Source organism: Malania oleifera, chromosome 12, assembly GCF_029873635.1.
Source record: "Malania oleifera isolate guangnan ecotype guangnan chromosome 12, ASM2987363v1, whole genome shotgun sequence".
NCBI lineage: Eukaryota > Viridiplantae > Streptophyta > Magnoliopsida > Santalales > Ximeniaceae > Malania > Malania oleifera.
The window spans coordinates 44,588,802-44,605,002 of record NC_080428.1 but is presented as its reverse complement, the minus strand read 5'-3'; the positions used below and the strand labels follow the sequence as shown (position 1 = coordinate 44,605,002).

At 37.4% G+C, this 16,201-nt stretch overlaps 1 protein-coding gene across 2 annotated transcripts in view; it reads left to right on the top strand.

Moving 5' to 3' along the window:
* The first annotated feature begins 2,459 nt into the window (after positions 1–2,459).
* The window catches only part of LOC131145223 (floral homeotic protein AGAMOUS-like), a 29,102-nt gene continuing 15,360 nt past the window's right edge, over positions 2,460–16,201 (top strand). The window contains exons 1-6 of one of the 2 annotated variants that reach the window (XM_058094368.1): positions 2,460–2,941; positions 3,202–3,437; positions 7,865–7,946; positions 15,001–15,062; positions 15,140–15,239; positions 15,376–15,417. In XM_058094368.1, the coding sequence (XP_057950351.1) occupies positions 3,256–3,437; positions 7,865–7,946; positions 15,001–15,062; positions 15,140–15,239; positions 15,376–15,417 (468 nt within the window). In that variant the 5' untranslated portion in view covers positions 2,460–2,941; positions 3,202–3,255. The remainder of the gene's footprint in view (positions 2,942–3,201; positions 3,438–7,864; positions 7,947–15,000; positions 15,063–15,139; positions 15,240–15,375; positions 15,418–16,201) is intronic. The other variant, XM_058094367.1, reaches the window with a different exon arrangement.

Genomic DNA, 16,201 nt, shown 5'->3' with positions numbered 1-16,201 from the left:
CGGTAAAAGATGATGAAAAAGACTCCATTGATATGAAGCACAGAAGGAGATGATCCGAAGGAGGAGATGCCGATGCACAGACTAGGCGAGGAAGACAACAATGTCGGATGATGATATGCCGATGAAGAAGAAAATTGCTACGAAGTGAAAACCACAAATATGGCCAAGCCGAAGGCAGCAGCGAAACAAAAAAGAAGGAAAATTTATTTCAAGAAAAAATCAAGAAACTCCAGCTCCTGTAGAAGACAATTCAATCGAACTCAATGAACTGATAACGCAAAACAAGAACCACTAGAACTTGATGCTCAAGAGAAAATACTCGGCGTTGATCAAAGACAGCGCCATCTATTAGAAAGAAATTTTTGAAGAAGAAGAAGAAAAAGCATATCCAGAAATCTGCATCAACTAAAATTTATTGAACACTTGGAGGCAAGATCTAAAATTGCTTCATGATGAAGAGATCAACTGTCTCCGCGGAGGAGTGATGAGACACGGTATAGCTGGAGCGAGGGAATGGCTAACCAACAGATCAGACCAAATATGAGTGAGCTGGAGACGAGATGGAGACAACGATAGTGACTAACAGATCAAGCCAGAGATGAGAGTAGAAAGTTGCAAAGTCACTCTGAAGTGCGAGGCTCCAGACCGACAATCTTTGCAACTAAAAAAATCAAAGAAAACAGTGGTATCGAACTTCGATAATGCAACCGCATTATAACACGGGCGCCAAAATGCAAACCACCTCAACAGTGAGCTAAACAATAAGCAAACACCAGAACCAGACATAAATGAAAACTGAAGTAACATAACAAGCAATCGGAAATAAGGAAATTTGATCAAAGAAAAAGAGAAACCAAAAACACTGAAATTCCGACAAACTCAAGACAATGTGAACAAACACACAAACATCATCATCCCTATCAAAATCAGCGAAATGAACATCTCCAAATGAACATCAGCAAACCATTCCAACATATTTGCTATAGTTTGATCAAATCTGGTTTTGTAAGTCGTAGCAATGTGAATCGCCAGCTCCTTTGTGTCATTCTTTCGAACACTTGGAGCACACATAGGTAAATCCTCATGTAGCCGGAATAAGAATAAGGACACCGGAGCTGGAGAAGTAGCCGGAAAGCACGAGGTCGTCGGAAGACCTGGAGAGTTGAGGATTGGGAGTCAAGGCCGCGATAGGATCTTGACACTGATGCGGGTCTTGCGAGACTTGACAGCCAAGGAGAAAAGCTTGGGAAGTAGATCGGAGTTAGAGTCATTGACGTGAGAAGGCAAAAAATCGGGGCTCTTGAAGCAAAGAAAAACATAGTGGTTGTATGGCGGATCGACGGTACCGGTGAGTGAGCTCTTGTACATCTCAGAACTTTGGAAGCTGAACTTGAAGTCGTCAATGCCGGTGGCGACGACATCGACAGAATCTGGAGTCGCGGACATGGCGAATGCGAGGGATTGCAGAAACTCATCTGCAAAAGATTAAGGTCTAACAAGTACACGTTCAAAGAAGACTATGAAAACGAAAAATACTCAGAGATCCAGCAAGATTCAGAGGCGAAAAGGCATAAGAAGAAGAAACGAAAAGTAGATCTACAAAGAACGATCGGAAAACAATGGGGAGTAGTGCACTCGGACGGATCATGCTCGAGAGACAGAGCGGAATCAGCGATTCGTACGATCCAGATGTTAAGTTTAAGGAGCCGGAGAACAAGCGATCTTTCGACGAAGCCTCGGCCGCCAAAGACAACGCAAGTCTTGTGGCTTTCGTTCCTAGCGACGACGAACTGTTTGTCAATCGCCATTCGCAAGTAGAGAGAGAGAGATGGAATGCTCTGATACCATGATAAATAAATAAAATGTATATTCTGGAATAATGAAAAGTTGTACAAGTGACAGTATTTATACTAGTACATGTAATGAACTAACAACTAAACTAACAACTGAACTAACAACTCTAAACTAACAATTCTAGAATTAAGCATTTGTTAATAAAGGGAAAATGAAGCTGTCACCTACGAATGGAGGATTCCACCATTCCACCAATTGCCCTAACATAGAAACAGGGAAATGCAATGGTGGTTTAGAATGACAAGCACTTCTCTAGTTACTATAAATCAGTTAAAGGGCAAGGGAATGGAGCACTTGATGATAACATGGCAGTCTACTTCACTTTTCCAGAACCTCACTCATACAAACAATTTTCTAATTTACAGGATTAATGTATGGGAAAGAGGAAAAATGGAGAGAGTAGTTAGAGATGTGCAGGATTTAACATTCTTCCATGAACAACTTCAATTTTCAAGTTACAATGAGGTTAAAATTTTAACAGCTAACACGAGAATGAATTTATTAAAAAGGAAAAAAGAAAAGAAATAGTGAAGATCCCCACATTTTGATCTTTCTCCTGTTTTTGTATGTATATATTTACATTTACAAGTTGATTGGAAAGAAATATATATTTTCATTTATACTTGAGAAACATTTATGCCCAACGTCTCATTCAACCCATTAATAATCGCTTTCAGAAGCCCCTTTCTTCCTCTCTCACTCCCCTTCTCTGTCTCTCTGTCTCTCTCTCCTCTCTCTCTCTCTCTCTCTCTCTCTCTCATGAAAGAAGAAACTAGCGGTTATGGAGTCTCTATCTGTTGAGTGATTCCCCACTTTAGCCTTTTCTCTTGCTTCTTCTTCAATGCAATTAAACCACCTACAACCAGAGGTGAGAGGTGGTATAATACAAATATACTGCTGCCCAGAGAGACGGAGAGAGAGAGAGAGGAGCTGTTAGCGTTTGATCTTTGCTTTATAAATACGTACCTCCTGGAACTACTCCATTTTCTGCATCTCTCCTGCGCAAATTTGTAGAGAGAAACCAAAGCCAGAAATCCTTTCTCTTTTTCTCTCACCTTTATAATCATCTTCCCGGATTCCTCACCAGGTTTGTCAGCATAAAATTGAAACATGGTCTTAAATCATTTTGCTTCCATCAATTTAATTTTCTATAATCACTTCAAACTCTGAGTCAGATTTAATGTTCTGTTTGACAGTCATGAACATACAAGCAAAAAGGGAAATTTTTTTTTTCTTTTTTTTTTTTTTACAATTTCTGGAACTTTAGAATGAATGGAAGAGGAGAAATTAAAAATTCTAATTATGGTTTTTTTTTTTTTTTCTGCTCTTGCTTCTCTGTCGATTCAGCTCACAACCACGGCGTTCCAAAGTCAATCGAGGGATGTCTCTCCCCAGAGAAAAATGGGGAGAGGAAAGATCGAGATCAAAAGGATCGAAAACACGACAAACCGTCAGGTCACCTTTTGCAAACGGCGCAATGGGTTGCTCAAAAAAGCTTATGAATTATCTGTTCTGTGTGATGCAGAGGTAGGCCTTATCGTCTTCTCAAGCCGTGGCCGCCTTTATGAATATGCCAACAACAGGTATGCTTTCTTCAGCTTAATCAATCTCCTGATGAGGCTGTAAAGCTTCTGGCTCTTCACGTTCTTACTTTCCTCTTCTCCAACTCATTTTTTTTCGAATGAAGGGTCCAGTACTTCTTCTGGAAAGGTAAGGGCCAGGAATTTTAAATTATAGAGAAACAAAAGGTAGAGGTTGTAGCTTGATAGAATCTGGGTATTAGGATTTGGTTAGCTGCAATGGATCTTTGGGGGGGGATCTAAGCACAAGAGGAAGCCATGTTAAGTGGTGGGTGCAGTATCGATTGGGTTTTTCTCTAACTGTTTTTTTCCCTCCACGAGTTTTACGGGTGGTTTTTCTTTTCATGATCCCTTTTATACTTCTCAGTTGTTTAAATTCACAGATCTACTTGTATATAGATAGAAAATAGAAGAGTTATGGTTTTAGCAGCAGCAAGTAAAGGTTTGGGAAGGTATGCAGGTCTGTGAGATCAGCCTCCAAACTCCTCCATTGTCGTTAACTTTGCTGTTTCCTCTCTCTCTCTCTCTCTCTCTCTCTCTCTCTCTCTACATATCACCTACAAGGCTAAGAAAGGCCTAGACCAATGCTGTCACGCTCCCATTAGCCCATTTCCTCAACCTCTTGACACTTCCTTAATATCACGTCAGTTGAACACCACACATCAAGAAAGGACAATTAAGCAAAAAAAGAAAAAAGGGAGACTAGATTTTAATGAACCCTTTCAAAAAGCATTCTAGGGTTTCAATCCCAGATTGGGTTAGAAGCAGCTGCACCCAAATTAGGGCTTTCCACAACCCACTGTAGATTTCATGGGATTTTTGCTGAGCTGCTAAAGGGTTTTTTTCACAAAGCAGAGGCATCACGTGAAGAGCTCCCCAGTCAAACATGCCCAAATTAGTGTTTTATTAGCAACTACATAAGGTTTTTGATGTATTTTTCAAGACCGAAACATGGGACTCTTAAACAAGTAAAGGGTCCTTCTTCGGCCAATCAAAACGCACTTAGGGCTGAAAAGGGTTTAGATTTTTGCCCATCCAATTAGGCCATGTGGGTCTTCTGGTTCAGTTTGGTAAAAAAAAAAAATTAAAGCAGTATACATGAAGATTGGCATTGTTGTTTGTCTTAGTTCACGGAATCTTTGGTCACGTCACACGCGATATTTCAGTTCTTGACTTCTGACAAAAGAGTTTTGTGTCATGATTCCTATACTGGGTTCTCTTTATTTCATCCGTCCGAACCCTAATTTTATCTCCAATGGTGAAAATGCCCATCTAGGGGATTTCTTCTGCGCTCACTCACATATATTGTCTCTCTGGCTTCAACCTTTTGCAAGCGCTCTGCCCCTGATGAAGCTAAAACAGCAAAGAAAGCCACAGAACAGCAAACGAAAAGAAAAGGGTCTTTTGGCTCATCATGTCCTCTTAAACCATCACCTCATTGTAGAGGTTATTGAGTGAAAGTTTCATTTGTTCGAGATCTTGCATAGATATATTTATGCAAGAGAGAGATCAACAGAGAGAGAGAGAGAGGGGGGGAGAGAGAGAGAGAGGGAGGGCTGAACGTACGGCAAACTGGGAGCCAATGGGGGAGCTCTGTGCATTTGGCTTGCTTCATGCATGGGCAGTGGACAGCAATGGCTGCTGAGGGCTGAACGGACGGCTCTGGTCTGCTGTACTCAGAAGTTATTGCAGACAGAAAAGACTTTACGTTATTTATTATAAAAGCTTAACTTCAAATCTCCAGAAATGAATAAAAAATTCTGCGAGTTGGGTTTGGGGTTTCTCGAGGAGGTTAATACTGTGGAGCTGAGGGGATTGTTCATCGTGCAATAGGGTACATGACACTTGGCAGACATCCAGCCGTTGAAATCGCCCAGCCAATCATGAAAGGGCTACCCTGCCAGCGTGGCTGAGTCAGCCAATCACCAGCTCGACGAAATTAAGGTATCAGCACACTCAGAAACATGAGACTTTCCGAGTCCCGGAGTCGTCATGTACTAAATCAATAAAATAATAATCTTAAATATATATATCTCTATATTCCAAAGTTAACTTCTTCTTAATGAATATTAAAGAGCTTAAACCATAATTATCTATTGTTATTTTGTCAACTACAGATAGGAAAAGTTAAATCTGGTAACTGAGTAAAAATGATAATTTTTAAAATAAAAATATTATTTTTTGAAGGCTAAGATTTCTTTTTAATTCAAGAGATGTTAGAAAAGTGAAAAAAAAAAAAAAAAAAATCTTTAGGGACCAAAATTATTGACTATTTGTTTTGGAAAGGATATGAAGATTACAAATACTATCTCAATAAATTTTTTTGAAATATAATTGTAATTAAAAATGAAAAAAATAATATTTAAAATTAATTTTTCTTATTCTCATAGTTGCATTTTGACACATACTCAAATAATTTCTTATAGATGGGCGTACTCTCACTTCATTTGCATCACAATATTCATCCCTTCTCTTCACACTCTCACTTTCCCAAAGCATTTGTACGTGTGTGCAGATATAAAATATGATCTCTTCTTCAAGACTACTCTAGCTAGTAAATTGGAGAGGCAAGATATCAAAAGTGAATATATTGTGAAGAAAATCAATATAACTTGGTCTAGATAATTTATGAACAAAAGCAGAGTTTATTCTTGTGGAATTTCATAATAGTTTGGTTTTATTAATTGTTGACAAATATGCACCATAACAAACTATAATATGATGACAATATTAATAATTATAGTAGCAGTATCATTCATATTTTACACTTGCTTAAATTAAAGAAAATTTGTTTTCTTTCATATTCTATTGAATACTTCTTCTTAAACAAGGTGTTGACTAATGATTTTTAAAGTTTACTTGTTCCAAAAATATTTGCAGGATAATGAGGAGACTTTATTAGGACACACTAAAAGGTGTACAAAGCATATATACAAGCTACGGTAGACTAAGAAAAAGAGAAGGAAGTTGAGATCCAAATTTGGGGCTTAATCCATGGCTCTTACAGCAACAAAGAAATTAGTGGAAGAGTTTCCTTTAAACCTAAATCCATGGCTATTGCTGCCTTGCATTAAATGCAGTTGTCTGTTGTCATGCATGATGGATGCATGCCTTATATATCTCTTTAAGGCATCAACATACTTCTATACTATACTATACTAGACATTGTAATTTTCTACACACCTCCACACACTGCACCTTCCACAAAATTCTAAAGTTACCTTTTTTTTTTTTTAATTTATATTTATAAAATTATAAATTACTTTTTAACATTTTAGTGAGCTCTTAGTGGCAAGTCAAGATATTGCATGGGCAGTTTATTGACCTTGCAGTTTAAATAACACAGTAATTGTTCAGTTTGTGGATAAATATAGTCCTTGTGTATCTTAATTCTTAGGCCCAAGGCTGCCTCAAAGCAGAATAGGATGTCCCTTAACATTCTAAGATCATGCGCATGATTTTTATAGGAAATAATCACATCATCTGCAAAGAAAAGATCAAGGACACAAATAGAGTGAATGTCATTTTGAAAAGTAAGGCAAGAAATAAAATTATCATGTACTTCCTGTCTATCATTATACTGAGAATCTCGATTACAACTGTGACGAGGAAGCGAGATAAAAGATCTCCTGTTGCAGACACCATGAAATCCGAAAGAAGCCTTCTGTCTCCCCATTGACCATAATAGCTAAGAATGAAGCTAAGGAAATACAGTAGTGTATCCATTTTCACCATTTAGATCCAAAGCCTTCTGACGTGATAGAAATATTTCTCTAGATCCAGCTTGTAGAGGGAAAAGTATTCTTTACTCCGTTCAATAGAATTAATGCGCTTGTTAGTGACAAGGGAAGCATGCAAAATCTATCATTCATTATAAATATAATTGAGACAATTATATTGATGCTTTCACAAATTTAAAATACAAAAACCTGTCCAAGTGATTGCCCAACTTATGAAAGGTCTTTGCTTTTGCCACTAATGTCGTCTCTTTGGTCATCAATCAAAGAAAATAGTATCATGAATAAAAAAATATTTAACAAAGTAGTGCCATATATGATTTATAAATTTATTTATTTATTTTCCCTGCTTTTCTCTACATTTGTTGTTTCTTGTGCTATGGTGTTTTCTCCCTTTTAATAATTTCATTGCCCTTTATCACTAGGGAAAAGAAAAAGAGGCTTGTGGCAGCTCAAAAAGTTCACTATAAAATAGATATATATTGAAAGACTTTTGCACCATGCAATCCATTGCCTACATACTTCTTTTAATCCACTATCAGCTTTGTTTTCTTCTTAAACACTTGAATTTTACCTTTTTCCTTTATCCAATAAACATTATAGTGTATACACATGTATGTGTGGATGTGCACCAGTTGCATTGGAAATGATACTTTCGTAGTATTGATCACTTAACTAATAATGTGGTTGCAGTGTCAAGGCAACAATCGACAGGTACAAGAAGGCTTGCTCAGATTCCACTAATAGTGGGTCTGTTTCCGAGGCTAATGCACAGGTAAATGTTTAATTATAAATTGTTGCTTGGAATGATAGAAATAAGTCCTTCATAGTAAGTCTTAACTGGTGAGTTTATATTCAGGTAAGAACAACTTCTATAAATTGTCATATCCATCTTTCTGGCTATAGTTAAGGTATCTTGCTTCAGCTTAATGCCTTTCTTTGAAGTTTCAACCATTGAAATGATAGTTTAATTTATTCTTCCAAATATCACATCATCGCTGAAGTTGGTTGAACTTGTTAGTGGAAATGATTTTAATAGTCAATAATGGCCAATTTAGAAGTTTGATTCAAAGACCTGGTCTTTTTTAGAAATAGTATTCATTTTGTAGGGTGCTTCAAAGACCAGATTATGTCCTGGAATTTCACCCATTAAGCTGAAACTCGTCAAGAGAAATTTGAAATATACATGTCATTTGGTGATAACATGGGAATTTGGAAAGAATGAAATTGTAAGGCCTTTCAAAACAAATATTCTACAGCACCCCATATCTTGACAAAGGTGATTGTTAACCTTCATGCTTGGAGCAGTGTGTGTTTAGCAAGGAGCCGAAAAATTCCAGAACTTGTAGCTCACTTACCCATTATACCAGGATAATTCCCTACTGCCTCTTCTTGTTCGTTGCAATTTGCATGTTTTTCTCTTTCCATTTATAAATTTGACCTTTCCTCCATATATATATATATATATATATATATATATATATATATATATATATATATGTTGGAGCATCTAGAAGGCAAGAATATTATTGCTGCAATTCGGCGGCTTCACATGGAAAATGGCTGCAATTTGTTTTGTCAAAAGTGGCTGTTGTTTGGTGTAGCAACACCACCCACCTTTTGACAAAGAAGGAAAATTGATTTTTGGAGGGAATCAGGCTACGATGATCTCCTCCTATAAAAGGAGTGCTTCTCCTCATTTGTGTACACAGATAGAGAGTGAGTGAAAATATAATTATTAGTACACTGTGAGTGTGTATTAATATGAGTGAGTTGAGTGTATTGTAATCCTCCTCCTCCTTCACTGTATACCCATATATATAGAAGTTACTCCTCTCTTGTGAACGTAGGCAAAATTGGCCGAACCATGTAAATATTAAGTGTTATTTGTGTGTGTGGTATTTGATGTTGGGTGGGATTCATATCCCAACAATAGGTATCAAATCTACTGGTTTACCGCCTTATTGGCAGGTTTTATTTTTTGTTTATATTAATACTGTCTTGATGGCAGGTTTTATATTTGTGTATCAATACCGCCTTAATGATAGGTTTTATTGATGTGTATTGATACCGCCTTTATGGTTGGATTTGTTTTTAACCTTTGAGATTATGCTATAGCAATATTGTTCACTCCAGTTGTCTACATACAATATCAAAGCATATAAATGGAGGAAAATACAAGTCTTGGGAGCAGTTTCATCATCAGACATACAGAGACAAATTATTCCATGTTGAAAACAATGATGGAAGATTTGTTGTACTGTAGAGCTCTGTTCGATGCCATTGAATGCAAAGGGATCATGCCAAGTGGAAAAACTGAGTCTAATTGGAAGAAGTTCAACATAAAAGCTATCAGTATTATGAGATAGTGAGTTGAGACGAGGGTAATTCGTGATACAGGCAAAGAAACGGATGCCAACAAACTTTGGCAACATCTTGGAGAGGTGTACGAGCAAAAGAATGCCCAAAACAAAGCCTTCATTATAAGGAGGCTTGTGAATTTTAAATTATATGATGGACAAAATGTTTTAGATCATTTAGATAAATTTAATGAAATTCTTGATAATCTGGCAAGCATAGAACTAACTATTGCAGATGAAATTCAAGCATCGATTTTCCTAAGTTCATTACCATATAGTTGGGAGACACTGGTGGTAGCTTTGAGTAATTCGGCACCAAACAGAAAGGTAACCATGAGTATGGTGAAAGATAGCATCACAAGAGAAGGCAGGAGAAGAGCTCAGCAAGGTTTGCCCACTCACTCTTAAGGACAAGCGATGGTTATTGAGAGGGGCAGACGTAGATTTTCCCAAGGAGATAAGAAGAGCACAGGTAGGCCCAGAAACAAGTCCAAAGGTTATTATTGTAATAAGTCTTGACATATAAAGAAGGATTGTTGGAAATGGAAGGTAAAACAAACCAGTGAAGACAAGAAAGAGGAGGACAAAAGTAGTGCAGCTATGACTTCTGAGGAAGGTGAAACTTGCATGGTGTGTGAGGAATGACGTGTTAACCTCACTTGCCAAGACACAACATGGACGATTGACTTTGCAGCATCATTCCATGTAGCAGCACAAAGAGACTTCTTCTCATCTTACAAATGTGGTGATTATGGCTTTGTTAAGATGGGAAATGAAGTCAAATGCAAAATTGTTGGTAAAGGAATGTGTTGATATAAACAAATGTTGGTTGCAAGCTACTACTGAAGGATGTTCAGGATGTACCAGGCATTTTCCTTAACTTGATCTCCACAGGTCAGGTTGATGACATGGGTTATGAAAGCTTTGGCCAAAGGAAAGTATGGAAGCTCAAGAAAGGGAATTTGGTGGTGGCCAAAGGAAAGAAGGATGCTAGCTTATACCACACTCATACCAAGCAACTCTTTGCAGGAGATGTGAATGCTACAGAATATGAAGTCACCACTGAGTTATGGCCCAACAGACTTGGCCCCTCGAGCAAGAAAGGACTCCAGATTCTTGCAAGGAAAAAGCTCCTCCCAAATTTCTTAGGCAATTCTTTAAAGAATTGTACTCATTATTTAGCTGGTAAACAACATAGTGTTGCATTTTGAAAGAACCCCCCATTTAGGAGAAAGCATATTCTAGATCTGGTTCATACTGATGTGTGTTTTATGAATGATAAAAGTATTGGTGAATCTTTGAATTTTGTTACGTTCATTGATGATCACTCTAGAAAAGTGTGGGCTTATCTTTTGAAGAGTAAAGACCAGGTGTTAGATATGTTTAAGAAGTTTTAGGTCAATGTTGAAAGACAAATTGGAAGTAAGCTCAAATATGTTCATTTAGACAACAGTGATGAATGCATTGGGCCATTTGAAGTGCATTGCAGAGTCCAAGGTATCAGGCTTGAGAAGTCAGTACCCAAAACTCCTCAACATAATGGCATGGCAGAAAGAATGAATAGAACCATTTGCATCAAGATTACCTACATGCTATCTCATTCAAGGCTACCAAAATCCTTATGAGGCGAGGCGTTAATGACAACAGTTAATCTCATCAACCTTTCTCCTTTAGTTCCTTTAGGAGGTGACATTCTTGAAAGGATCTGGACTGGGAAAGATGTATCCTATAAACACTTAATTAAATGTGTTTGTGTAGGAACCCAAACTAAGAAGAAAAAAAAAAAGAAAATAGAAATTAGAAAGGAGAATGGAAAAGAAAAGAAAGGAAACAATTTGGTACAAAATGTAGGATAAAATAGGACAACACAATTTAATTTTACAGTAATTTGACTAACAGACAGTAATTTATATGAAAACAATGGTACAAGTTATGTATTCGATAATTGGAGGGAAGGAGATAGAGACATAGATCCGGCCCCTCTTATCGGAGAGACACCTCCATTAGCATTTGCAACACTAGTGCGTCACGGTGAAGATGTCATAGTAAGATCGGTAAATGCAAAAAGTCATACGATCTTTGGCTCCAGAGTCAAGTAGCCAAGAACCATGATCAACATCATACGACAAGATAACTAAAGTAGAACCAAATTTACTTATATCTGGGACGGATTCCGCATTTTTGAAAGACTCGGCAAGGGTGGAAGAAGATGTAGATTCGTCAGTATGGAAATCTTTATCGGCCATGGAGGAAGAGTATGCATTTGTTAAGAAACTTTTCCCAAATAAAAAACCAACGTGAACACAAAAAACAAGAAGCGTGTAATAGTGACAACACTACTGTAAAGCAATGCTTTTCACAATCCCCTCTCTATGAATTTAACATCCCAAATTTTCACGGCATCACAATACAACACAACTGAGTAATTTCAAGCGTCACAAAAAAAAGACCTCCCAAAGGTATTCCTCGCAACTACGCTGCTCAAATTTATGAGAACAAAGTACACACCCAAATTATGGATTGACTTCAAAAGTTGAACAAAAGCTACTTCTCAGTTTGTGAAAGAGAAGTACAGGGTGAAGATGGAGCAGATCAAATGTGATCGCAAAAAATGTTGGCGAATAGCAGCGACGATGTCGAGATCGTTGTTACATCGAAGGGGCAAGAGTGCTTTTAGAGAGATCGATGACGAGGCATGGTCGCGACAGCAATGGCGGGCGACAATGATGGCAACAACCTGGTTGTCTGCTATGGCAATCTCAGTGCCAGCGAGGAGAGATGACTCCGTGTTGTTTGTCGAGAGGTTCTGAAGCTGGAGGCGGGGGAGTCAGGGATGTGGCATTGGAAGAATATTAGGGCTTTAGGGAAGAAAAAATAATCCTACACAGGGTGTCTGTCGTTGTTAGTAGCAGGGTTGGCATTGTCGTCTTCTGGACGAGGGTGGTAGTTTCTTTGCTGTCGTCTAGTGGTTCCTCCATTGGTGCATTGATAGCAGAGCTAGTGGTTAACAGATTCACTGGATAATTGGAGCAGAGGTCCTACAAACATGGCTCAAATACCATGTTAAATATGCATAGATTCATTTTCTATTTCATTTTTTTTACATTGAAAAATATACATTCTAATAGAGAATTTCTAATCCTATTTTGGTAATACAAATATCATAGTAGTAGTGGGCATTTACATCTCTAGCTATCTTTCTTAAATCATTTTCTTACAGCTCACACCAACATTGAAGGGGTTGAGAGGCAACAACTTGGGGATTGTTGAAAGCTCTACTTGTTTGGGGAAAAAAAATTGTGTGGTGCATATACATAGAGCAAATTGAAAGAGAGACAAACAAAATAAGAACCTGATGATTTACATGGTTTTGCAGTGCACCCACATCCATGGAGCCTCTATGCAATTACCACTATCTTGTCAATGAAAGTTGTTTTAAGGTTTCAACCTTAGGCCATAGGCATAATGTACATATAGGCCCAACATAAAAATCCCTAAATTCCCTTATATGTAACAACACAAGGACACTACTTCCTAGTTCAAAACAATCGTACCATACTATTGGGGTTGTGGGTATTGAGGTTTAAGTAGAAAGGGAGGCTTCATGTATGGAGGGCCCACAAGGCGGAACCATAACTCCATACTACCATTGCTTTCTATGCACAGTTCCCAAATGATGCTTGTAGGGATAGAGAGCCAAAGTGGTTGGACAGATTTTGGTTGGCTTTCTTATCCCAGTTGAGAACCTGAGAATAATCCTCTTTAACAAATGGAGGCAATTGTACCTAAGAGAAGCAGAGGAGTTGGAGTAGACTGAGGGAACCAAGTGGTCAACAAAAAAGATTGCATATTGAGATGATGTGAACACTACAGTGAATAAGATGCATGCGTCCAAAGAAATATGCATGTATTCATTATGTTTGAGTGCAATGGTAAGGTTGTCGCCATGTGATTTGGAGGTCATGGGTTCGAGGCCTGGAAACAGGCTCTTGCAAAAATTCAAAGTAAGGTTGTGTACTATAGATCCATTGTTGTCCGCCCCTTCCCTGGACCACGCATACGCAGGAGCTTTGTGCACTAGGTTGCATTATTTATTTATTTATTATTCCTATGTTAGGGAGCAAGGTGTGGAGATATGAAAGAAGGATTGCAAATGATTTTAGTGTAGGGGACATAACTAATCTTGGATAGAAATCCTTAACTAGTATCAATTATTTGTATAAATGTCATAATTGTTTACAAATAGTTAATTATCAGTAGCTACTTTATTTAGCATAGATATTCTTAAATAGACTATTGCTGTATTTGGAAACAAAATCGAGCTTGGATTTGGATTTGGATTTGATGAAAACATTGACTTTGTTTGGAATAAGGATTTTTGTTTTCCATTGTATTTTCTATTTATGTTAAATATTATTAAAAATAATTATTTCCAATATGATTAAAAATTAAGAAAAGTTAAATTTAATCATGTGCTTTATTCGCTATATGTTTTATTTTCCCAATCACTTTCGCTAACTTCCAATTTTTTCATTTTTAAATTTTTATTTTCTTTTAGTAAAAGAGGGTGACACCTCCTTTCTTTATTAGGAAACCCCTCAGTTATGGCGGAGGAATACCGTGTTTTTAGTAAACCCTAAACAATCCTAGATAAAAGCAAAAACACTTTAAACAAACCTAACCCACTAAACAAAAATCAAGAGGTTGAACTAATAAAGAAAGGAAATTAGACCCAACCTATCCATCCGAATGATACCTTTCAGAGAATGTGGTAAAAAATGTTGCTTTTCGTAGATGACATTATTTCCCAATTCTCCTTCTCTAGCCAGAAAATCAGTCGCACTATTGCCTTCCCTATATTGACGGATCACGATGAAAATCACTCATTCCAATTCCGCTACGTGGTCCTCCCAAAAATCTTAAAGATATCACAAGGTACAACTACATTTCCGAAGCCAATCAACAACAATTCGCTAGCCACATTCAATAATCACATTATAGTAATGAAGTCGTTTGTATAAGCGGATTCCTTCAAGAATTGCTTTTAATTCTCCACTATTGTTCATACCATTACCAAAATAACTTGAAAAAGCCGCTTTCGCCATGCGATGGCAATCCCGAATAATTCATCTACCTCCTGAAGTACCCGGATTGCCCCCACAGCTCTCATCACATTTATGCAATGTGTTCTAAGTTCCAATGAGGGTCTTAACTCCGTGGATTTCAAAATTACCAGTGATTGTAATTGGAACCATCTCAAGTGCAATATGTTGTATGCATGAGCATGATCTATAACATGATGAAAATGTGTCACAGCATATAATAGCGAATGGAGGCAAGTGCACAGCAAGTCAATCAAAGTTTATTGATAAAACTAGTTAGGAACCCCTAATGATAAGTACCATAGATTGTTGTCTTATATGTTGATTATATTGTGCAAGACTGATGCTCTCTGCATATTGATCTCAGTTCTACCAGCAAGAAGCTTCCTTACTGCGCCAAAAAATTTTGAATTTGCAGAATTCAAACAGGTAATAGCATATCCTAAATTGTCAGTCTCAACGTACGAAAGTTGTTCAATTTCTATTTTTAACAAAAGTAATTACAGGCATATGATGGGTGAGTCCCTGGGCGCTCTGAATGTCAAGGAGCTGAAAAGCCTGGAGCTGAAACTAGAGAAAGGCATTAGTAGAATCCGATCCAAAAAGGTATTATTCACAGAGTAATATAAATCAAGACATATTTATTTTATCCTTGCTGGGAACTATCATCATGTCTCTTCTTAGACTGAAATTCCTCACATTTCACTTTTTTCTTGGGTCATTTTTGCTGAACTCTTAACAGAATGAGCTGCTGTTTGCTGAAATTGAGTATATGCAGAAAAGGGTAACTAGTCCTATTCTAACAGTTTCTATTCATGATTTCCCTCACATGTTTTCCCCTTTTTTCTTTGAGCATATACGCTTGAATATCGTCTTGGCATATTCAACAGCTAGTCAGAATACATACAACTCTGAATCCTAGTTGATTCATTAGTTAATTATTTCAAATGGAGAATTAGGTCTCACTTGGACAAATAGAACAGCATATTATAGTGTCGTTGAAAACCAGCCACAATGTTGGTTCCTCCTACAAATATATATGCCAAGAATATGTTTAGCAAATTGCTCCGAACAATTTAATGTGAAATTTCCCAATATTTAAATTGCATGCATGTTATTTTGGAAGTAAGAATTTTGGTCTAAATAAAAGTAATGTACTAGGTGTGTGCGAATGAGAGAGAGAACCATAAACAAAAGAAGACGAACAACAAACCAAATGGCCTAGTCCCAATGCAAAAGAGCATTAAAAAGAAAAATGGTCACTGGAGTGGTTGGAGCCTTCTTCCGGAAGCAGAAGTATCGACCTCAGCAACCAGTGAGGAATTCTATCAGCAGCAAAACATTCATTGACAAAGACCCTTCGGTCTCTTCCTTTTTACAAACTCCAAGAGATAAGAGAAGGCCGACTGCTGCATTCCCATTTCCCATAATTTGAAAAATGTTGTTTTAGAGGGGAAGAGGCAAACAAAAATCAAACAAAATTAATAAAAATATTTGACAGGAACTTTTTATTCTTCACTTCAATCAGCAACTGCTTATATCACAATCAGGATTTTTTTTTACCAGCC